The 25,533-nt window shown below is 42.7% G+C and overlaps 1 protein-coding gene across 2 annotated transcripts in view; it reads left to right on the top strand.

Moving 5' to 3' along the window:
- The window catches only part of MACF1 (microtubule actin crosslinking factor 1), a 327,723-nt gene that overhangs the window by 93,656 nt on the left and 208,534 nt on the right, over positions 1–25,533 (top strand). For both annotated transcript variants that reach the window (XM_060140476.1, XM_060140475.1), the window contains exon 2: positions 14,820–14,881. In XM_060140476.1, the coding sequence (XP_059996459.1) occupies positions 14,820–14,881 (62 nt within the window). The remainder of the gene's footprint in view (positions 1–14,819; positions 14,882–25,533) is intronic.

Here is a 25,533-nt window from a genome sequence, read left to right as displayed (position 1 = left end):
TTCAGCATTTTAACGAATCTGCAGGTAGCAGCCAGATTCACCTTTTCTTGCCTCTCACATCTCTGGACTTCTAGTGAACTATGAAATGGCTCAACGTTGGGCTAAAAAGGAAGTGGACTGGCCCGGATAATCACTATACAGGCTGATTTCCTCTGGGTAATTAAGAGCTGACTGTCCTCATCAGGGTCCTCTCTTTCCTGTTAGCAGCGGCTTCCCTTTTGAGGCTCAGGATCTCCTAGGATCCTAAAGGAAGGGCCTGTCTCCTGGTGGCTGGACTGACATTGTCCCCAAAACTCTCTCCTACTTTACTCAGTCTGTAGTACCTTCCGGGGAAATAAGTTCTGCCTAAATGCCAGAGGAGTGAGAAAAAGGGCACGCTTTGGTTCACCTTCCTTAAACCTTACCCAGTAATGATTATTTTGATTTTTGGAGACTGTGAAATTATTTAGTATTTCTAGAAGTTGCTCTACATACTCATTTGGGGTATGCCTTAAATCTTCAGTTGGCCGTAGGTAAGTGTTTTTATTTCTTAACTTGCCAGGAACATTCTACCTCCTCACATATATAGCTTCCCTACCCCAGTTTGGTTACTCTGGTTTAGGTCCCTCTCAGAGACAGCATGGTGCAGCAGGAGGCCTAGCTTTGGAGTAGGACAGATGGATATGTAATCTTGGTCTAGTTATTTAACCTTTTAAAAGTAACTTCATCTCTAAAATGGAACTGATAATACCTTTCTTTAGAGAATTGTTGGGATTAAATGAAATGATATTTAAAGTTTTTAGCACATTGCCTGTGAACTAACAGTAGGTGATCAGTTAATTTTAGCCTTAAAATTAATTAATTGGGTTATCGAGTGCCTTCTAAATGTGTTAGAGACTAGGCTATGAAGAAGACAGTTCTTGCACTCAAGGAATTTAAATCTGATAAAGGAAAAGGTTACTAAATATGAACCAGGAAATCTTTATTCCCTTTTATTCTCTCTTCCCTATTTTTTATGCATTTCTTTTCCTAGGTTAAGGTAAATTCTAGGAGGACCCTTCCTCCAAGAGTGACCAAGGAGACTCTAATAAGAGGAACAAACTGAGTAGAGTTGTCACAGGTTATCGGGGTGACTGGGAGCTTAGTCAGGGAGGGATAAAGTCAGCTGTTAGTCCCGTTATTAGTAAGTAGTAACAGGATTATTACCAGTTTGTAGGTGGGAGAGATGCCTAATAGGGGGTAAGGAAACTGTCAGGGAACTGAAGCAGGTCACAGGGCTTGTTTATACTGTGTGACCTGCTAGGTAAACTTGTGTTTACTTTTTTTGCCACTTGCAGTCTTTTGGGCTAATTTCTGGAAACCTGCTTTCCTGGGTGCTGCCCCTCCCTCCCTGTCTTCAGGAACGGGATTGGAAGTAGCATTAGCCTGAAGAAGTTGTTCTATTTAGGGAGCTAAAGCAGAGGGCCAGTGATTAGGCCCTTATCTGCAGTGGGGCCTTTCTGAGTGGTGTGGGGACAGGCTCAGAGCATCTGTCCTGACATCAACAGAGGCTCTGCTTTTTCTATTCCCTGGTTGCATCACAATTATGAAGAAGCACTGATGGGTCGGGCCATCTGAATGAAAAAGCCCTTTATTGTGTTTCTTCAGCATTCCAGTGTCTGGTACAATTAGCCAAGACTCAGAAAACAAGTTGGACAAACAAGCAAGCAGCCTTCCACTGAAGGATAAAGGGATTTCTGGCACAGCTGAGTTAAGTGCGTTGACTGCAGAGACAAAGTGGGAGGGTCTGGGAAGAGGAAGGTGCCTTTGGGATGACATTCCTGGCTGGATGAGGGGAAAGAATGGAGCAAACAAGCAAATCGTATTTTTGAAGCTGATGAAATCTGCTGTGCCAGATCTCCTAGAGGCTGGTTGGGGCTGGGCTACTCTATGAGGAGGTGGAATCACTGGGGAGAGACTTTTGACTCTTTGCGCAGCTCAGAGTCGGAACATGAAGCTCCCTGTGGAATCTAGGAAATCCGTTGGCAGCGGACAGCGTGTGGGCTTGCCCCGTGATAGCCTCCCCGACCGACCGTGGGGCTTTTTCAGTTGGTTAACACTTTACACACACTTCAGCCTGAGAAGAGTCCAGCCCCAGCAACAGGTTGTTGGGCAGTGGATGCACTGGGCCTGTCTCGGCAGTTAAGCCATTTTACCTCACCAGCCCTCCTGCAACTGTCTCAGATTCACCGGGTCACAAGCTTCTGCTCTGCAAGTGGAAGGTACCTCAAAGACCGGCTTCTGCCCGCGCAGGCTTACTCACTCACTAACTCGGCTGGACTTCTGCATCCGAAGCGCCCACCTCACCTGCTGCTGTTGGTCTGAAAACACTGAGCTAGCTGGTGGCGCTTTTGAATAGGATGCCTCTTGCATGAAGACCTGGACCCAGTTTGGAAGTGCCCCAGGGAGGAGCTTCCTCTCTGACCTCAAGGGGAGGGAGGAGGTCAGTAGGAAGTGGTGGGTGGAGCCACTTCTCCGAACTTCTGCTGTCTCTGTTCACCTCAAAGCCTTTTTTAAGGAGCTGCAGGGCGTGCACAGGCCCCTAGCCGGAGCTTCTTTGGCACACCTTCCTTCTAGGCAGGGTCAGCAGACGCTGGCGACATGTGGCCCAGTTACCAAGATGAGCACGAGTTCAGCACCCACCTGGTTTGCCGCATGTGCTGCATGGGTTAGTACGTGAAGTTTTTTTCCTTGTCTGGGCCTGAGGATCCCAAATAGCCCTTACTCTCACTGACTCATAAGAACGCATGGGCTCTGAAGCCTTGGAGGCGTTACAGCTTTGGGGCTTGTTAAAACGTGCAGTGGGAGAGACTGGGGTGCCCGGCTTTCTGGGGAACTTAAGCTTGTAGTGACTGGCAGTTAAGAGTCTGAGCTTTGGGTGTGGCACTTTTTTATAGAGACTGAATTCATGCTCATGCTTCTGTCTGTATCAGGAAACCACTTTTAAGTTATGTTGCATAGTTCTGAAAGTCCAGGGCGTATTTTTAGGAGAAGTTGGTTGGTTACAGAGTCCACCTCTGAGCAGACAGGATTGTGGGAGGAGGGGAGGGTGGAGTCATGACCCAGGTTTCCTCTTTGGGGCTGATTGCTAATTCTCTTACGTTTACTCTCTTGCCAGCTGTGAGGAGGGAAAAAGGCTTGAAAGTGGTCTGGGGATGGGGATCTTAGGAAGAGTTGGAGGCTAGGAAAAGAGTCTTGTTGGCTTAGATCTCTCTTGATAAAGGAGAGGAGTTCATTTAGATAATGTTCTGTGACCTTGAGCAAGTGGCCTAGCCTTTTTTGGCCATAGGTTTCCTTGGCTTCCAAACTGGAGGGTGTACAGACTGATGCTGGAGGTATCGTCATTAATTTCCAGTAAAATGGAAAAGATAAGGAAAATGTAGTGTGCTTTTCATAAAGATAAACTTATTTAAAGAACCTGTCCTTTATTCTGAAAGTGCCCTTTCTACTTTTTTGATGTTAAAATGTCCATTATTTTATGAAAGAATTGTTGTCAGATGGTAGTTTGTTTTTAGATATCTTTACTTAGCAAAATAAAAAGTTGACAACTTTATATTAGGTTTCCTAATTTATTTTGGAATATTTACCTGTTTGTGAAATCTAAGTTTAGGAACTACTGGATTGATACTACTACTAATATCTTTTGGTTTTGTGTTCTTAGTCTCTAAAGCAGAACAAAATTGTGACCCAAACAGGCAGATTTTCACTAAAATTGAGATTGCTGGTTGTTTGATCAAGAGGAGACCTCAGAAGAAATCTCAGAAGGGGAGTAGCAGAGCCAGGGTTCCGATCCTGTCTCCTGACTGCTAGACTAGTACTGCCAAATTTTTAAGTGCTTTCTGAGAAGAAGGGTTGGTACTATAATAATGTTTGGGCACAAGGAGTAGCAGTTTTAGTCAGTTACTGCCATGGAGTCTAGCTTTTTATCTTTCCAGTATCATTGAGATTCCTTCCCTGAGATCTAGAGGAAAGACCTGCATCTGAAAATGCTTAGAGATAAAAGGGCCCTTTTTCTGTAATCAACAGAAAAGTATAAGGAAGTCTTGAATCTTTATTGAAATTTTCAGGGCAAAACATCATTCTCCTAGCTCATCCTACTCTGTTTAATCCCCTGGATACACACACACACACACACACACACACACACACACACACACACACACACACACACACACACACACACACACACACACACACACACACACACACACACACACACACACACACACACACACACACACACACACACACACACACACACACACACACACACACAGAGAGATTGAAATAGGCCCTAATTCATACAGTCATTATGAGGAGTATATGATATTAAAGAGCTTAGCTCAGTGCAAGCTCCTCTGCTGATTTTTTTTTTTTTCCTCTGCTGATTTTGATATTGTTGATTCACAGTTGGTATTTGGAAACCATTGACCTAGTCCAGACTCCACACTTTATAGATGAAACTCAGGCTCACAGAGGGCAGATGAGTATCCTATAAGGTAAGCCACAGAGTAGAGGCTAGGAAATCCAAGTTATAGCCCTGATTCTGCCCCTCTGTAACCTTATCTAAATTCTTAAATCTGGGCTTTGATTTCTTCATCTTTAAGATGATTTTTTTGAGGATCATTAACCCCTATATCTCTTTGTATCTGTGAAGTATTTTATTTTTTCTGAATGTGATACTCCATTAAATATTCTAGAAGCTATTGTGTTTTTCTCCCTCTTCCCTTCTCCGTATAAGCCTCTCGTTCTATTTCTGTGGCTCTTTCTTTTGCCACCAGGCTTACTACTGGCTTATTTCTTTATCTGACTTCTGCCTTGTACTCTCTGATTCCCAGTAGGGCAAAGAATTATTGGTAACAAAGTTCAGATTTTCCTAAGAAATAACATAAAATTTTAATTTTGCACTGAAGTCCCTAGTTATCACTTCCCTAAATTCCCATGTCTCAATCCTCATTGAGACATTCTGAGTCTTCACCAAGTCTTGGTGACAGATACCTTTCATGAATCCCTATTATAGTTATAGTTTACACCTCTCCTCTTCCCTTCATTATAGGACTATATTGTGTTGCCTTCTGATAATTTCACAGTGGCAGGAGAGTGTGGTGGTTAAAAGTCCATGACAGACTTGGATTTGAATCTCAATTCTACTACTTAGTAGCCATGTGACATTGGGCAAATTATTAATAAGCATTTCTGAGCCTCAATTTGAACTATGAAATGAAGATAAATAATGGGTACTTGATAGAATTGTGAAGATTAAGTCAAATATCAATACTAAATGAGACAGGCCTTGCACAGTGCCTTGACACAGAGTAAACACAATAAATATTGAGGTCATTCTTACCTCCCAAAGTTGACTTATATACTTCTAAGGAAAGGAATCATTTATAATACTGGTGCCATTGTATATTATTGGTAAACATTTTAATTGCTTGATCTCCACTTCAGACCATTTTCTTTGAGCTCACATTAAGTGGTGTGAAGTCTCCTGGGTGTAGATGTGGCAAGAAGAATTTAGAAAAGCTGTAACTGTGGAAGGGACGTCTGAATGGAGATCCCTGCTCTACGCTGAAAAGCAGTCTTTTAATTATCATTTGAGAATATTTTTTAGTCTGACTTTGAAAATACCATCATAAAGTATCCATATAGATACAACCTTGGCACACAGTGGGCTCTCACATAGTATATATGGTTAAATAAATGAGCATTCCTGAGTGCCTCCTATTGTCCTAAATGTTGGATATTTAACGAAATTTAAAACATGGTTCTTGACTCCAAAGAACTAAAGTTCAGATAGAGAAATTGGATTTACAGGTAAAGATATCTAACAATAGATTTTATATATTCGGTGCCAAGTAAATTAAATAAACACAGGCATCCAGAGATGGCTGGGATAGCCAGAAAGGTGTGAAGGAAGAAGTTGACTTCAGCTGGACCTTGTAAGGAGGCTCTAAGTTAGATAAAACAAGAAGAGAGGGTAGATATTTCAGTAGGGAGAAATAGGTGAACAAAGGCAAGAATGTGCAAGGTATGTTTGGAAACTGAGATCAGAATGGTTGCAGTTGAGTCATGCAGGGGAGAGTCTAAAGATAAATTTGGAAGAGTAGATAGATTGTAAATTTCTTCAGGTTAGAGGCCATGTCTTATCTTTATCTCTTCCAGCCACCTAACACATAGTGAATAAAAACTGGAATTGAATTTCAGAGGGTTGTAGTAGGCAGTAGAAACAAAGGACTTGGGCTTGAGCCTCTGGTCGTCTGAGAGCCACTAAAGGATTTTGAATAGAGGGGTAATACGAGCAAAGTGGTGATTTAGGAAGACTTGTTGAAATAGGCTGGCCGTACTACCTGCCACGGCCTCAGCTATCAACTGTTAGCATCAAATCTGTATCCTCAATTCTGCCTGCTCTTCTGAACTCTAGACCTGAGGTTCCAGCTGTCTGCAGGAAGGGCCTGCTGACATCTCATTATGTTTCTTCTACTTTACCCAACCTGTCCTCACCCAATCTGTGCCACCTGTTTTCCTTATCTCCAGGTAACCACTCCTCCCAGTTGCTGTGACTGGAAACTTTTTTTTTTTTTTTTTGTGGCTGCGCTGGGTCTTCGTCGCTGTGCACGGGCTTTCTCTAGTTGCGGCAAGCGGAGTCTACTCTTCGTTGTGGTGCACGGGCTTCTCGTGGTGGGTTCTCTCTCTTGTTGTGGAGCACGGGCTCTAAGGCACACGGGCTCCAGTAGTTGTGGCACGTGGGCTCAGTAGTTGTGGCTCGCCAGCTCTAGACACAGGCTTAGTAGTTGTGGAGCACGGGCTTAGTTGCTCCGCAGCATGTGGGATCTTCCCGGACCAGGGATCGAGCCCGTGTCCCTTGCATTGGCAGGCAGATTCTTAACCACTGCACCACCAGGGAAGTCCCTGTGACTGGAAACTTTAGAATTATCTTGAATTCTCCCTTTCCTTAACATCTAGCCAGTAGTTAAGGGCTATTGTTTCTTCCTCTACATTGGGGTGGGGATCTGGCTGCCCCTGCCCTATTTATGCTCTTAGATTTTTCTTGGTCTGTCACACACAGTAGGCCTCTAATTGCTTCTACCTCTTAATGTGTCTCTGCTGCAGTCTGGCCTTCCGTCCAAAGCCAGATTAATCTTTCCAAAACACCCTCTGGTTCAGAAAATTTCAGTGGTATCCTTTCATCTACTGAATTAAGTAGATGCTCCTCATTCCTGCTCTCTGGAGTGATGTGGTCTCAGGTGACCTTGTTAGCGTCCCTTCTCATTACATGGCTAACTGTATGCTTTGTGTAGCCACACCATTCCTTCCAGTGTATCCTGTGTACTCACATATCTCCAAGTCACTGCTCGTGCTTATTCTTCACTTTGGAATTCCTTAACCTCTTTTTGGGCTGCCAAAATCATACTTGTCACCAAGGTTTACTTCAGATACCACACCTTTCATGAACTCTTCTCCTATGCCTCTGTCAGAATTAATCAGCTTTGTTTATCAGCATGATTTTGTACAGCTTGTATCTGGTGTGCTGTTTGCTTGGTGTTATTGTTAATTATTTATTTACATATTGGTCTCTGCCACTAGATTGACCTCATGTGGGCAAGGAACAAGCCAATTCCAACTTTCTATATATTTATTTCCCTTTTTGTTTATTTATTTAAAAGATTTATTTTTTATTTATTTATATTATTTACTTTTGGCTGTGTCGGGTCTTTGTTGTGGTGAGCGGGCTTCTCTCTAGTTGTGGCGTGTGGATTTTTCTCTTCTCTGGTTCAGGCGCGTAGGCTCCGGGGCGCGTGGGCTCTGTAGTTTGCCGCACGTGGGCTCTAGTTGAGGCATGCGAGCTCAGTAGTTGCAGTGCGCAGGCTTAGTTGCCCCGCGGCATGTGGGATCTTAGTTCCCTGACCAGGGATTGAACCCACATCCCCTGCGTTGTAAGGTGGATTCTTTACCGCTGGAGCACCAGGCAAGTCCCAGGTATCTCATTTTTAGATTTTCAGGTGGTTGGTGCTTCTTGGGCTTCTTGAACCACTTGTAATTTTTCTGTGGCCCTCAGGGAAACAAGCAGAGGCTCTTCTCTCTTTGCTTTTTTAATGATTCATGATGCTGTGTTGGGCTATGTTGGAATAGAACACAGAACTGTTTGCCTCAAATGCAGGCTTTCATTCCGACCCCAGGCCTATCCTCAAAATGCTCCAAGTAGAGTAGAGTAGGACAGATGGACAAGCAAACTATGATACCTTGAAATAGGCACAAGAGGGAGATCACTCAACTAGTGTATATAAGGGATGGAGGAGGTGATAGCTGAGTTGAATGCTGAAGAATGAGTAGTCAAGGAAATGGGGGAGCTGTCTTCCATTGGCAGAGAGAACAGTAAATGCAAAGCATGGAAGTGTGAGAGCACATGCCTCATTTGGGCAAAACGGTACATTCGGCAAGGCTGGAAGTTAGAGTTTTTATGAAAGGGTGGAGAGGGAAGAGTGGCCACATATGGGGCCTTAGATCCCAAGCTAAAAAGTTTAAATATTATCCTGAATGCAGGCATCAGGCTTTAGAATCCAGCAGAGCTGGGTTCAGACTTACCTTGTGATCTCCGACAAGTTACTTAGCCTCTGTGGGCTTTATCTTTCCAGTAAAATAATGCCTCTCAGGGTTGTTGAGCATTGGAAACAATATATGTAAGGTACTTGGCATATAAGTAGAGACTTGGTAAATGTTATCTGTTAATATTATTAGGATAAAGATTCAGTGTGGGCAGCATTGTCCACAGTGCCGGTAGCGCTGAGGAGGGTGGTGTCTTAGTCAGTTTGGGCTGCTGTAACAAAACCATAGGCTCAGTGGCTTAAACAACAGACACTGATTTCTCACACTTCTGAAGGTGGGGAAGTCCATGGTCAAGGCACCTACGGGTTTGGTGTCTCGTGAGGGCCTCTTCCTGGTTCATAGACAGCTAGCTGTCTTCTTGCTGCACCCTCACATGGTGGAGCGGGAATGAGAGAGCTCTCTGGGGCCCCTTTTGTAATGACACTAATTCCATTTATGAGAACTCCACTCTCATGACCTAATCACCTCCCAAAGGCTTCAACTCCTACTTCTGTCACACTGGGGGTAAGATTTCAACCTATGAATTTCAGGAGGACACAGACATTCAAGCAGTGGCAGATAGTTATAGCAGGGAAACCTATTAGAAGCAGAGAGGGAGACAAGAAGAGTTCATTTTTAGACAAGTTGAGCTTGAAATGAGCATGAAATTTTTAGGAGTCAATTGGACATATGAGAGTGGTGTTTAGGATAAAGGCCTGAGCTGAAGATATGGATTGGGAATTGTCAGTGTACAGGTTACAGTTGAAACTGTGGAGGTAGATTAAATCATTCTGGGAGAATGTAGAGAACAGGTATTATTTACTTTTTTTTGAAATCTATAGGTTTTTTTTTTTTTTCCCCATCCCATAGTGTACATAACACCAAAAATTTTGCATGCGATTTTAGGTGGTTTATGACTCCCCCCAACCCCACAAATCCATTTAGGGACCCTTAGGCCCATGGATATCTTAAGAAGCTGTAGTAATACAGAATAAAAAGGAAAGAGGGCTAAGAATGAGTAAACATTTAGGGATGAACAGAAGAGAGGGAACAGTTAAAGGGGAAGGAGGGGAAGGAGGGAAACCAGGGTAGAATGAAGTCTCAGAATCAAGAGGGAGAGTGGGTTTAAAAGGTAAAGGAATGGTCACCAGTGTCTTCTGGGTTGGCAGCTGGGTGGCTGTGGGGAGGGCAGTTGCAGTGAATTTGTGGGGCAGGAAGCCAGGTCACATGGTGGAGCAGGAGGTGCAGCAGTAGAGAAGTGAGCGCTGTCATCACACCGGTCCGGAGCCCAGGGGAAAGGAGAGGAGTAGTTAAAGATACACAAGCTAGGGGGTGGTGGTTGGATTAAGTTCTCAAGAAGGGAAGATACAGGATCCAGATTTCAGAGGGAAGGACTTGCCTAGGTAACAAGGAGGGACATCTCTGCCAATGAAACTAAAAGATAATTAGGGTAGGTATTGGTAGCTTGGTGTCCTGTAGTGGTCTTAATAAAGTTGGAAACAAGTAGTAAATCCCTCTAATTAAGCAACCCTCGCATGATTAATTGGTGCCTCAACATGTTCAGTCTGAGAATTTCGCAGTGGCCTGTTGGGTTCTTCGTGGTCAGTTCATAGCCTTTGGTGAGGCTGAGCTTACAAGGAGCATCTAAAAGAATATCACCTTTCCTGTGATTGAATGTTTTCTTCTTGCATAAGGGTACCTTCTTAAAATTCTATCTCTAGTGTTAGGTAGAAAGATCTTCACTAGGCCTGAATTAAATGAAGGATTTATGTGTAGGGAATCAAACCTAAAACTTCTTAAAAACTTTCAAAGTCTGAGCCGTCTGGAGTGTTCTGAAGGTCTATGTAATAAAGTTGCTCTTTGGCTTACCTGATGAATTTCCTTGCTGATATTAAGATCTTAAAATCCAGGCATTGCAGTATCCTCTTATCCTGCTTAAATCAGGAGAGAATGTTCATGTAATTGATTGGTCTGCAACATAGGATCCTAAAAAAGGATCCTCCAGCTTTGGGGCAAGGTTGTTCTATAAAACCCTTTCCTGAGGAACTTACAGCTTGGCTCTAAGCAGGCTAGCTGCTCTTGGGAAGGACTTGTAATCATGCTGCTTTTAGTAATTACGTTCAGAATTAGTACTTGGACCTCTTCCCTCTGAATTGAAAGTCAGTTTTTTAGCTATTCGAAGCATGACTGATTTGAGGCCATCCGGTTTCCCTAGTGCATTATCCCCATGAGAGGGCTCGGTAGGTGAACAGCATAACTATGGGTAGTAAAATTTAGAAGACTCAATTGTGTTAATCGCATCTTCAGGTCTGAAAGAAATGAGGCAGTGGACTGAACCCTTACAAGTGGCTTGGCTTTGATTTCATTCTGTGTGTTTCTTTAGCCAGTCTTCTAATCATATATTGGCCAATCAAGAATGTTTATTTATTACCTATAAGAGTCCAGTCCAGGGAATTCCCTGGTGGTCCAGTGGTTAGGGCTCAGGGCTTGCACTGCTGGAGCCCGGGTTCGATCCCTGGTAGGGGAAATAACATCCCATAAGCTGCGTGGTGTGGCCAAAAAAACAAAAAACAAAAAAACTGTCCAGTCCAATATGTAAAAACTCAGATACACCAGTAAGTATCACCTTTTTGCTGGGGCCTGCAAACATAATGGAAAAACAGTATTAAAGCTAACTAAAAGTTCTGCCCGCCACATTTTCACCAATGCCAGGTCCACTCTGCTTTGCTCTATTTATTACCCTTATAACCAAGAATAGTCTGTTTCTAATTTTACAAAGTTCTCAGTCTGAAGACAACAGGTTTTGTTTATAGAATTTCTTTTATTATAAAAGTAATATGGGCTTGCTATAATAGGTTAAACAATACATAGATGGAAAAGAAAAAGTTAACAGATTTCCTTTTAAACTAGCCAATATTTTAAAGAGGTGGAATTCATGTGATTTCTTTTTAGTCCACTGCCTCAGCTCTTTTAGACCTGAAGATGCGATTAACACAATTGAGTCTTCTTTATTTTCTACCCATAGTTATTCTGTTAACCTACCAAGCCCTCCTATGGGGATAAGGCACTAGGGAAATCAGATGGTTTCTCATCAGTCATGCTTCCAATAGCTAAAAAGCTGACTTTCACTTCAGGTAAGGGGAAGGATTTATTTTAGTCTTATAATGTAGAGCTTTAGATGTTAGAAGCTATGGGACATGCAGAAAAGTAAAGCATGATCTCTTTCCTCAAGGAGTTAATGATCTCATTGATACGTAAGAATGAGCATATTAAGAGATCAGAATTTATATAATTATATAAGTATGGATTGAGTGATTAGCATAGTAAGTACCATAAAAATTTGGAGAACAAAGAGACTATTGAGAAATGGAATTGTCGGGAAAGGCTGCCAGAGTAATTTTTCTCAAACACAAATCTCACGTGTCATTCTTCTATTTAAAATCTTTCAATACTTTCCCTTACCTTCCCCTCACCAGTTTCTTGGTGATAAAGTTTGGACTCCTTAGCTTGTCATGAAAGGCCGTGATTTGACCCATGCCATTCTATCCAGTCTTAAGTGTCACCACTACCTATTACACGTCCTGTCTTTCAACCATCCTTAATTCTGTGCAGTTGTCTGAACATGAGCTCCTTCTTATCTCCGTGACTTTGCACTAGGTAGAACTTCATGTAGTAGCTTTGTCCCTTCTCTTTCTGGCTAACTTGTACTCATCTTTTAAGGTTTAGTTAGTCACTCACCTGGAAACGTTCACTAACCTCCCATGGGTCCCTCGTCTACTCAGACAGGTTAGCCATTTCTCTTACGTTCTTGAGCGCTCTGTGCTTGCCTCTGTTAACAGCACTTGTCAAGCTGCACTGAAGTTATTTCTCCTTTCTGCTAGACTCTTTTAAAGGTAGGGACTGTGACTTTGTGTAGCACAGGGTATTCCAAGCAGCTAGCTCCTTAATAAGGACTTATTCAAAGAATAAATGAGTGAATGAATGAGCTGAATTTTAAAGAATAAATAGCATTTGGAGAGGTGGAGAGGAAAAAAGTAGCTTGCCATGAAGAGAAAACAAATGTCAGTGATTTAGATGAGATTGTAGCTGCAAGCTGATTCTGATTCAGTCTGCAGATGATAGAGGCTTGGAAAGGATGATGAAGAGGTCAGATAACTGAATCAGCATCTAAAGAAGATCAAAATATGTTGGAATGACAGTGGTCACATCTAATAAATATTCTGGCTTCAAATACTTGCAGCACTCTATGAAGTGAAAATCAGATAAGACTTAAAAAATCCCAACAGTTCCAAGTGAGCGCCAATAGGTAGAATTTATAAGGATGCAGATTATGACATGTTATGGAACTATTAAATTAGTATGTGTTGCTACTAATATTAGTAACATTAGTATGTGAATTCTCTATTATTAACATTAGTATGTGAATTCTCTATTATCTTAAGTTTTAAGAGTCAATAATATTGTAGATGTATGCAAGATTTGGACAGACCTTTCAACTCTGAACATATGATTCTTTGTTGTTGAGGGGATTTGTGAATCAGCAGGGAATTAGACTAAATCCATTCTAATTCCTAAGTTCTGTGGTCTGTAATAGGAAGAGATCACTGTTCCTTGCAAATAAAGCAGGAAAGGAAGAGGTGGTAAAGGTAAGGTTAGAGAAAGAGATGAAGGAGCACTTACTGGATGGCTCTAGATTCAGAAAAATAAGAAGATAGAGCATCCACCTGGAAGTGGAGAGAAAGCCTTAGTGTTGTTTGGAATGGTACCTACGTGGCTTTTACTTGGGAGTCAGTAAGAAGGGAATAACTGTGGCAGTAGAGAGAGAAAACCTAACTGAAGTTTGTGTGAATTACTAGTGAGCCAGAGTTACTGGCTCATATATAATTCTGCTACTTTCTTCTGAAATTTCTCTGAGTTGGAGAAGAAGTGGAGGAGTCAAGCCATGGTAGTCATTCAGGTTTGGGGATTGTCCTGGTGAACATACTAGTAGAAGGTTAGGCCCGTGAGACTCCCTGGGGTATTAGTGACTGCAGCTTTGAATTGCTTAACTATGTTGTCTAGCACAGACTGGGATGATCTTAGGTGTTCTTACTAAACAGGGTAAAATAAGAAGGGAGTGATTGAAGGTTGAGAATGATGAGGAGCTATGAAAGATTGATAAAGATGACTGCTAAATAGGTATGTTTGGAGAAGGAACGAGGCTCAGGAAGTGGCATGGTGGTGGCTGGCTGTGAATTGGAGCTGAAGGTCAGTGGAGCCAAGCAGGCTCACATGCATTGTTCACACATATGCTGAAGTAATTTGAGGATGACATCATAGGATACCCTTGGAGATAGTAAATGTGAACCAAGTTGTTAAGAGAAGTTAACGTAGATTTGCCACGTGGAGGGGGCAGGCAGCAGGGAATGGTCGATGACAGAAAGGATGATTTGAACAAGATGGTATAGTGGAGGGCAAGGGCTTCAAATAAGTAGAAAAGGAACGGAGCTGATGAATCAGTGGTCTGGAGGTGGCGTTGTGGGAGAAGTTGAGTTCTCCACAGGATCAGGCCTCTGTGGCGCAGTCACTGTCAAGTGTTGACAGTCATGTTTCTGTTAAAGAGGTGAACAGAATTGAGAATGAAAGACAGTTTGCCTACAAAAAAAAGTGGGGCTCTGTAAGACTTGGGAGAAGGGAGGGAGGGAGGAGATGTGTGGGGCAGGGCATAGTGGGCAGCTCTGAGAGCTTGGTTGGTGAGGCTGGGGAAGAAGCTGGAGTGAGGGAGTACTGGGGAGGAGGGGGTGGGAGGAGAGCATTGGTCAAGAGGACCAGTGTGTGGAGGGTGAGATGTAACCCTGCACTATAGGTGTCCCGAGCGCCAAGGGCACTGCACCCCTTCTGTTGGGGGTTTTCACAGCTTTGGCTTTTTGGAGCTTGCTGGGGGCAGGGGAAGCAGGGAATCACTGTGCTCCCCGGAGAATTACGATGCGAAGGAGACTTTGCCATGACAAGATTCTTGAGAAACATGATTCTGTCTAATGCATAAAGTGACAACATGGTAAGGACAGAAGAGAAAGTTCAGACAGACTGAACCTTCCCAACAACAAGACGCTGTCTCATAGTCCTGAGGAAACTGTCTCCACTGTCCTGGAGAATCTGGGTGTGGGCAAGGCAGTGGTTGGGGAACGTCTTGCCGGGTAGCGCTAAGCCAGTGCCTTCTCCTTGTTTCCTCACAGATGAACGGGACCGTGTGCAGAAGAAGACGTTCACCAAGTGGGTCAACAAGCACCTGATGAAGGTAGGACTCCTTCGTGGATGCTGCCCTGGCCCCTCTGGCTGCTCCTGATCTGGATCTATCAGTCCCTTCTCTCAGTTCATGTTACTGGCCATGTGCTCCAGTTGATGGGGATACACATGACTTTTTTTTTTTTTAAATATCTAACATAGTCCGAATAACGTGGAAACTTCCAGTGATCAGTTTCTTGGTGAAGACAGTAACACCTCCATTACCTGAGGAGGCTGAGGTTGAGGATACCGTGGCCTGATTCCTGGGATTTCCAAGAACACTTTGCACCAAGCTTTACATACTATTTTATAAGCCCCTTTCTTGTTTTAAATTTTTTAACCTGATTGATGTGGAAGGATGGGGCAGAGGAGATTTTGTTCTCTCTCTTAAGGTATGCAAATCTTGAATGATCAGTTTAATGAATTTTTAAAATATGTATATTCAGGTGTAACCCCCATACAGTTTAAAATACAGAGCAAAATGGCTAGGGTTGGAGGGAGATCTTATTATTATTTTTATATTATTATTTTTAAATAGAGGAAAATCCAAGGCAGAGGCATATTAAATACTCACCTAAGGATAAACAGTATGACTAATGTGGCAGTCAGATTTGAAAACAAAGTTTTTAAGTTACAATAATTACTCAAATAACTGTGAGCTATAATAATTACTGCTCTGGGAAAGATTACCAGTGACCTCTCAATTGCTGTATCTAGTAGCCTAGTTTTATCTTCTTCTCTTTTGATTTCTCTGTAGCATTTGACAGTGTTGACCAACTCACTGCTCCCTTTGTTTTTTTTTAAATTTATTTTATTTTACTTTATTTATGTATGTATTTATTTTGGGCTGCATTGGGTCTTCATTGCTGTGAGCGGGCTTTCTCTAGTTGTGGCAAGTGGGGGCTACTCTTCGTTGTGGTGTGCGGGCTTCTCATTGCTGTGGCTTCTCTTGTTGCAGGGCACAGGCTCCAAGGGCACGGACTTCAGTAATTGTGGCTCGTGGGCTCTAGAGCACAGGCTCAGTAGTTGTGGCGCACGGGCTTAGTTGCTCCGCAGCATGTGGGATCTTCCCGGACCAGGGCTTGAACCCGTGTCCCCTGCATTGGCAGGCAGATTCTTAACCACTGTGCCACCAGGGAAGCCCTCACTGCTCCTTTAAAGCTGTCTTTTCTGTTGCCTTCTGGGACACTGCTTTTTCCTCAGTTACCTCTTCCCTCCATGAATGCCTCTCTCACTGGCTTCTCTTGCTTCTTCTGAGTCCTCCGCGTTGACGTTCCCTGGGTCCTAACCATTTTCTTGTTTTCTACTCTGTATTCTTTGGCAGTCTCATTTGCGTTAGCCACGGGGGTCATTTGGTTGCATGGAATGCAAGGAATCATAAATTGAAAGGGTTACAGGGTGATCTCCAGAGTCTGGTGTCTGGATGCATCTGAGCTTTATGAAAACTAAACTTTATTGGGCAGTTACTCTCTCTTTCTCTTTTTATGAGGCCTTGTGTTTCTTCATTTTTATATCTTTCTGTGTGTCTCCTACATTTAGTTCTCTGCATTCCTGCCGTTGCTTGTGTGTGAGCCACGGTGGCTGTCCCTCAAATGGTAATGTAAACCCCTGCAGCTACATGATTCTAAAGATGCAAACACAAGCAATCTGGTTGGCTGAGGTTTTCTTCTCCTCCATGGGTCAGTGGTCTATCTATTTAGTTCCGTAAACTATGGCCGGTGAGATGGTTACATAAATCAAACATGGCTCGTTAGGGCCACTTGTTTAACTACAAATGAGGGCGATTTTCTAACTACAAGATATAGATAAGGAGGTGATGATAGAGCCTTTTCCTGCATTCTTTCCTAAGCCCAGGACCTGTATCTCACAGTGTACTTGACACGGTCATCTGGATGTTACCCAGACATGTCCTGTATTCAACACATCCCAAATTGCCCAGTATTTTCACTCGTGTACCTAGCTGTCCAAGTTAGGAACCTAGAATCATACTGTATTTAGTCCTGCCCATCATCTCTCCCCGTCACCAACTACAATCAATCACTTCGAACTCAGAAAGATGCTTGCATCTGGTTTCTCTTCTCCATCCCCATTACCTCTGTTCTAGCCCAGGGCCTCTTCATCTCTTGACTTGGCCATAATAGTTTCCTAATAAAGTTTTCTATAAGAACAAATATAATGATAATGGTAGTAGTTTATTGAGTGCTTACTGTAAATCAGACTTTCTATACTGAGTCTTTTATATGGATCATCTCATTTAATTCTTCACTGACCTTATGCTGTAGATTCTATTAATAATCCCATTTTATCAGTGAGGTTCAGAGAGGTTAAATAACCTGTTTGAGGTCATACCACTAGAAAGAAGAAGAACTAAGATACTAGAACTCAGGCAGCCTGAAGTCTGGCACCTGTGCTCTCAACCTCTGCGCTGCTGACACCCGGTCTGCCTACCTTTCCAGGCTCATGGTGTCATATTCCTCTCAGACCTCAAGCTCTTGCTGAACTGTTTGCCATGCTATTTATGACACTGTATCTTCGCTCATGGGGCTCCCTCTGCGTGGATTACCTTCCCCAGCTCTGTTCTGCCTGGACAACACCAACTTAACACCTCCTCAATAGATACTTTCCTGACTCTCCCACCTGGAATTGACTGGCCTTTCCTTTGTGCCCTCCCTGTATTCGTTATGTACTTCTGTTATAGCACCTGCAACATTCATCTTTCTGCCAGATTGTAACTTGAAGGTTGATGTTGTGTCCTGTTTTTTTTTAGTCGGGACAAAGGAGGAAGGGAGAGAGACAGGGAGAAAAAACCCTGCAATTTTCCTCTAATTTCTTCAACATTTACCAGTTAGTTGCCTCTGGTTTGGTGGCACATAACTCTGTCATGGTGCAGAGCCCTTCACAGCCTGTTTCCAACCAGGCATTGTCCCCTGCATAGCCTGTGCTGTAGCCGTACGAAACATCTCACTGCTTCCTAAACACTGTACTTTCGTACCTCTTTGCTTATTCATTTCTCTCTCCCTTGAATGCATGTCTTTTCCTCCTCTGCCTGGCCATCACCCACTTACCCTTCAAGACCCAGGTCCAGTATCCCCTTCCTGAGGCTCTGACCTCCATCCCTTGGACTAAATTAATTGCAGCTCCATCTCTGTGCCACACCACTTTGAAGAGATGGGCTTGTGTGTTCACACGTTGGTGTCCTCTGTTCCTTGAGGTCTAGGACTTGTGCACTGTCTCAGCCAAGTACTGCACCCGGAGCATGAGAAGTATCCAGTAAGGATTTGTTACCATGAGTAAATAATAGCTCAGTAGTGTTTTTAGCTTACAAAGCATATTCTAATATGACTTGATCCTTACAGTAACCCTGAAGGAGGTAAAGGTATTTTATCCTTTCAGTTTTAACAGTTGAGGAAAGTGAGAATTAGAAGAATGAAGTGACTTTCCCAAGGTCATACAGCTAGTGAAGGATGGAGCTAAAGAGCAGGCATGAGGCTTCTGGCCAGAATTACTTGCTGTTACTATTAAATATGCCCCCACCTTGCTCTGCTTTCATACCTCATCTCTTAACAATTGGAAGAACTGAATTTATCCTGCCTCAAGCTTGCCCCCCTAAACTCTGTAGCTGGATGCAAGTGCTCTGCCTCCCTGCTCTTCACTTGCAGCTGATGTTGCCTGTTGAACTTCTGCCTCAGTTCTGTGTGATGACAGGAGGCCCAGGGAGGGAGAAACTAGACGAACACATAGCATTGTTAGAAATTGGAGGCCAGCCAGAGCTTTACTTAAATCCTTGGCAATTTTTCATCTCTTCTCAGGCCCCCAGCCTTACAGTTCCAATGGCATTTTCTCATCTTGGAATATTTCACAGAGATTCACTGCTCATCGGAATCATTGCTCCATGTTGGAATTCTTTGAACTTTGGGCTGAGAATTAGGGATCAAATCTGTTTTTTGTAATTCAGGCATCCTTTGCTTTGCTCCCCAAGTACACATGAACTACATTAGTGTTGCCATTGGCAAGTAGAATGATGTAAGATCAAAACAGCCAAGCCCCTCAAGTGCTAGATTTAGTTGACCTAATCTCTTGGATTCCCAAGTATCTCTTTAGGAAACAGTTTGTTCTTGCATAAGCAAATCAATGCCTCTTTATTAGCTGAGAACACTGTTGGTCCAATCATAAAAGAGATTTAAGGATGTAAGCATCTGAAATATATAAATAACCTAATTTAGAACACAAGTCCTACAAATCGAAGAGTTCTGCTCATATGCCAGAACCATCACAAATAAAAACCTAGGGCTTCCCTGGTGGCGCAGTGGTTGAGAGTCCGCCTGCCGATGCAGGGGACACGGGTTCGTGCCCCGGTCTGGGAGGATCCCACATGCCGCGGAGCAGCTGGGCCCATGAGCCATGACTGCTGAGCCTGCACATCCAGAGCCTGTGCTCCGCAACGGGAGAGGCCACAGCAGTGAGAGGCCTGCGTACTGCAAAAAAAAAAAAAAAAACCCTAGAGTTTTAAGTGAGATTTTATTCACATTATCCTTGATATATCTCTGGGTTCTGGTAGCTGATAAAGTATCCCAAAGAGAACTTCAAGAAAGGCTGAAACGATGAGACAGAACTGAGAGCATGAGCTCCTGAAAAGGAGGAGGAAGGCTTTCTCTGGTCAGTTTCTACTGACTGCGGAGGTTAGTGGGTAGAAAGGAAGGAAAGCATTTAAGCTAACAGATGGACTAATTCTTTCCATCTTTAGTCATGTATGCAGTCTAGAAGCAACTGGCCTTCCTGGAATTTTAGTTAAGAATTCCAGATAAACCAGCAAAAGTTTTTAACTCCAAAGTTTTACTAATGTTCTCAATTTTTCTCCGCCTCTTTGAGGCTCTCTAGCTGAACACAGGGTGGGAGAATGCTCTAATGGTTCCAGGCACTCTCTCTTGCGCAGCCTCTGTGCTGTGGCCACATGAGATGGAGACTGGCAGTGGAGTGTAATTTAAGAGATTGATGGAGTCGTGCTGGTCAGATGCTGAGGAGAGGAATGTTTCCTTTGTTGCCCAACTGTGACTGTATGGTGGTGGTTTGTGACCATGTCTGCCTAGACCTGAGTTTTCAGGGCTTGATTTCACCCTGAATGCATCTCGACCCCCACTGAAGGTTTTGGTTCTACATTGGGACTTGGATTCTCTACTCCCTGAGCATTAGTGCCTGCCTATTAAGTAAAGATACCCTTGGTGGATTTTAGAATCCTCCTCATCCGCAGAGAATCTTTGTTAATCAGGGTTGGCTGTTACCACTGTCAGATTCCTTAAAACTTAAGGAACTTTCAAAACAGGCGATAGGATTCTCATCTGCAAAGAGCCTCACACTTTGCTCCCCCATCGCACTCTACTTACTCCAAAAGGGGCCCTCAGCCCCCACTCTTATTCCCTGTGTTCGAGCACAGTTCTCTCCAGAGTGAAAAGTCTGTGACAACTGTTATCTGTTTTTTTTTAGTATTGGGCTTTTCTGGAGGATAAATTTGGCCTTTGAATCAGTATGGAATTTTCCCTCTTACAGTTTAGAAATCTATAAATTCAGAAATCCATCTGAAGATACCAGGCTCACTCTTACTTTCCCTGTATCTTTTAATAAGTATAGATGAGAGTAAATAACATACTCTTCTCTTTAAAACTTTCTCCTCTGACCTATATATTGTTCTTCAACATAATGTGGATCAAGGAAGTTGAGCTGCTTGTGTTTTCTTTTAAGAGTCTTCGAGCAAAACTTTTCTAGATCAGGCTTTCTGCAGGTGTTAAAGAATACTGCATGACAGTCGTTGGTTCTTTTTTTGTGGGGGGGCTCTTATAATTTAATAATGTTGTTAATACGTTGTTTCTACCCTTCAAGCATCATGGAAGCCTTGTGAGGGGAAAGAGCATTGAACTCAGAGTCAAGAGACAGTGATCTGACACTTTCCAGCTAAATGGTCTTACAAAGTTATTTAACTTCTCTAGACAGTGCTTTTCTCATGTGTAAACTGAGTGTATTAGAGTTAAGTAATCTTTAAAGTCCCTTTGGGCTCAGATCCTGATTCCAAGCACTTAAGTGCAATTTATTCCCTTTGCTAAAGCCACTTAGAAATTGGGCGAAGCTGTTTATTTTTTCATAACTTCAAGCCAATCTTCTAAAAATTGGGAGAGCAGAGTTTTCCTTGGCTTACTAATGCATGGTGATTGGGGAGGATTGGCTTGGTCTCAAAATTTAGTCATTCATTAATTTTTTTTTTGGCTGTGTTAGGTCATCGTTACTGTGCGTGGGCTTTCTCCAGTTGTGGTGACCGGGGGCTACTCTTTGTTGAGGTGCGCAGCCTTCTGATTATGGTGGCTTCTCTTGTTGCGGAGCCTGGGCTTTAGGCGCATGGGCTTCAGTAGTTGTGGCACACGGGCTCAGTAGTTGTGGCTCACGGGCTCTAGAGTGCAGGCTCAGTAGCTGTGGCACACAGGCTTAGTTGCTCCGTGGCATGTGGGATCTTCCCGGACCAGGGCTCGAACCTGTGTCCCCTGCATTGGCAGGTGGATTCTTAACCACTGCACCACCAGGGAAGCCCCATTCATTAATTTTTAAAAATAGCTATGTTGAGATTTAATTCACATATCACATAATTCACCCATTTAAAGTGTACATTTCAATGGCTTTTATTGTATTCACAGAGTTTCGCAGCCATCACCACAATCAATTTTAGAATATTTTCCTCATCCCCCAAAAGAAACCCTGTACCCTTTAATCATTATCCCTAACCAACCCCCCATCCTCTCCCCCAGCCCTAGGCAACCACCAATCTACTATCTGTCTCTATAGATTTGCCGATTCTAGATATCTCATACAAATTGAATCATACAATATGTGGTTCTTTGTAAGTGGCTTCTTTCACATGTCATAATATTTAGGCATTTGGATTATTTTCACTTTTTGGCTGTTGTGAACAATGAATGCTGCTATGAACATTCATTCATGTACAAGTTTTGTTTTTGTTTTTTTCTGGACATGTTTTTAATTCTCTTGGATATATACCTAGGAGTGGAATTACTGAGTCGTATGGTAAATTGTGTTTAGCCTTTTGAGGAACTGTCAGACTGTTTTCCAAAGCAGCTGCATCATTTTACATTCTCACTGGGAGTGTATGAGGGTTCCAGTTTCTCTATAGCCTCATCAACACTTATTATCTGTCTTTTTTTTTTTTTGCGGTACGCAGGCCTCTCACTGTTGTGGCCTCTCCCGTTGCGGAGCACAGGCTCCGGACGCGCAGGCTCAGTGGCCATGGCTTACGGGCCCAGCCGTTTTGCGGCATGTGGGATCTTCCCGGACCTGGGCACGAACCCGCGTTCCCTACATCGGCAGGGAAGCCCCTATCTGTCTTTTTGATTATAGCCATCCTAGTGGTTGTGAAGTGGTATCTCACTGTAGTTTGATTTACATTTTCCTTATGGCTAATGATATTGAGCATCTTTTCATGAGTTTGTTAGCCATTTGTACATATTCCTTGGAGATTTCTAAAGAACTAATTTTGATGGTGATTTTCACAGGGAGTACAAACAGGTAAGGACCTGGATAGTTGAAGTTTTTCACTCGTCTTGTTTGCTAACAGCAGCATGATTATTTGTTGGAAAGAAACATATATATGGATGCTTTCTGAGCACTCTTGGCTTCACTTGGCTGCCTCTAATACTTTCCTGGTGCTTAGTCCACCAGACTTTTTCTTAGGAGATTTGTGGAAAACTTCAGAGGCAATGTAGCATGTACAGAAATGGTGACAACTTTAGAAGGGGGCAGACCTGGGTTTGGTTGGCCTGGTCATTGAGCCGTATGATCGTGGGATGTTAATTGAGCCCTCCAAATCCCCCCTCTGCATCTGAACATTTTTTGATGTAAAAGCACTAGTAAGTGTTAGCGAGTTCTTTTTTTTTTAATTATCATAGTTCCTTATTTTTTATTATTTATTTTTTATTTTTGGCTGTGTTGGATCTTTGTTGCTGCACTTGGGCTTTCTCTAGTTGCGGTGAGTGGGGGCTGCTCTTCGTTGCGGTGCGCGGGCTTCTCATTGCGGTGGCTTCTCTTGTTGCGGAGCACGGGCTCTAGGCGCACGGGCTTCAGTAGTTGTGGCTCACGGGCTTCAGAGCGCAGGCTCAGTAGTTGTGCACAGGCTTAGTTGCTCTACGGCATGTGGGATCTTCCTGGACCAGAGCTCCAACCCGTGTCCCCTGCATTGGCAGGCAGATTCTTAACCACTGCGCCACCAGGGAAGCCCCTAGTTCTTTATCCTTCTCTAGGCAGAGCTGTGTCCAGTATGCTTCAGAAACAGACTACTGTTCTCTGTTGAAAATTATCTGAGAAAAAAAAAAATCTTACTATACTCCCTTCCCCCATTACTTTTGTCTATATCTCTCTACTGGTTTTCATAGTTACTTAGTTATTATAATCACACAAAGACTGAGAAACAGTAAACTAGGACTCATGTAAATTTCTTGTAAGGTGGTTGAATTTTGCTATTCACAGGTGTAAAACATAAACCGGAATTTTCAGAAGGAGATATTGGGACCTTGATGTAAAACTAACTTTACATTTCAAGTACTTCCTTTTTCTTGGTGTTTGGTATCCTACTGATAACACGATCTCACCTGGTCCGCAGCCCTGTGTAATTTATTTAAATAATTACTTGATGACCACTCCCGATTTTTATACCCTATGTTCAGGTCTTACCTGTCAATAATAAGTCCCTCATTATTGTTTCTTCTCTTCTTTTTTTTATAAATTTAATTTATTTTATTTATTTATTTTTGGCTGCACTGGGTCTTCGTTGCTGCGTGTGGGCTTTCTCTAGTTGTGGCGAGTGGGGGCTACTCTTCATTGCAGTGCGTGGGCTTCTCATTGCGGTGGCTTCTCTTGTTGTGGAGCACGGGTTCTAGGCGCGCAGGCTTCAGTAGTTGTGGCACGTGGGCTCAGTAGTTGTGGCTCGTGGGCTCCAGAGCACAGGCTCAGTAGTTGTTGCACATGGGCTTAGTTGCTCCGCGGCATGTGGGATCTTCCCGGACCAGGGATTGAACCCGTGTCCCCTGCATTGGCAGGCGGATTCTTAACCACTGCACCACCAGGGAAGTCCCTGTTTCTTCTCTTCTTAATCCTAATAACAAGTATTTAATAATTTCTGACTTTTTAAAACCTACTGTTCATTTAAAATCTGATTTCCATTCCACCACTCTCTAGAAAATTATTCTCACAAAAAGCACTCTTATTTGTAGGAAAATTCAGAAAGCCTTTCTTAGTTTTCGTCCTCCTTGTCCTGTAGCATTTGATACTGGTGATCATCTCTTCCTTGATTATACTTTCTTGGTTTGTTGCCTACCTCTTTCACTGCCTTTTCCCCTACCCACCCCCCCTCCTTTGTTGATTGCTTTCCCATCTCCTGCCTTCTAGTTTTGGCTATTCCTTCAGGCTCAGTCCTTAGCCCTCCGCTCTTCTTTTTTCCCTAACACTGAAAGCCCAACATTTCCCATGTCTTTGGCTAGCACCTCTATGCATATGACTTCTAAACTTAAGTTCTCATCTGCCCCAGATTAAATTCTGGTATTTTCAGCTGCTTCAAGAACATTTCCATTTGTAGCTCCTTTGCTGTTGTTTTAAATTCAACATACTTCAGATTGAACTTGTCAAATCAAACTTCCTTTCCAACTCTTATGACCTGCTAATTTCTTGAGTGGTGCACTGTGGTTGAACCCTTGGACCCACATGAGGGAGGGGTCTTGAAATCTTAGAGCCACTGGTGTGTTGGAGTCAACTGTCATGGGCTCATGAGAGCCAAATATTAAACTTTCAGGAATTTTGTGAGCTATATTTGCTAAGCACAGCCATTATTAAAAATTAAATTATGTAAACTTACAATTAAATAAATTGTATTTAAAATAAAGGTAATAAATATTCAAAGCTCATCACTTAAGTTACTTTACTATGTTATTACCATCTGTGCTCTTGAGGTCAGTTATGTCTGTTGTATCTCTCTGATGGAAATTCTATATATTGGTGTGCTACTGTACATTTCTTCCCAACATTGCTTTTAGTGATATTATATTAATAGCTTGAAATTGGTCATTTCAATAGAGTATTTACACCATGAAAATCAACAAGTGATACAAGTCTGGGGTAAATGTATTGTTTCATTCATTGTCTAAACTTAAGAAAGTGAGGGAGAAAATGTTAGTATTGCAGATTAAACTAAAATATGTGTCATATTGTCAGTAGCACAAAAAAATTGAAGAAATATTCTTTAAATATTTGAAACCTATATTTAATTTTTAAATATTTGAAACCTATTATTCAATTTATCATGAACCATTTTCTCCAGTTGGGTTATCTACCTGTCAACTTCTTATTCCTTCGCACACATGTACAAACATGCATGTCTTGCATGTTTCCACCCCTATACCTAGCCTTATGTGGTTTTCCCCTGCTCTTTCTTTCTATCAAACATTTTCTAATCCTTCAAGTCCTTTCTTTTCTAGGAAGTTTACTAAGATGTTTCCACCCTTTATCTTTTCTGATTTGCAATCTGTTTTGAATGCTAGAATATTATAGTTGGAAAGGACTTATAGTTCAATCTTCGACGTGAATGTAGAAATTCCAATATCCTAGTCTCTGCTTGAAAAA

The sequence above is a fragment of the Lagenorhynchus albirostris genome, chromosome 2 (assembly GCF_949774975.1).
Source record: "Lagenorhynchus albirostris chromosome 2, mLagAlb1.1, whole genome shotgun sequence".
Lineage (NCBI taxonomy): Eukaryota > Metazoa > Chordata > Mammalia > Artiodactyla > Delphinidae > Lagenorhynchus > Lagenorhynchus albirostris.
Note: the sequence above shows the minus strand (reverse complement) of the source record. Positions and strands in the feature narration are given on the sequence as shown.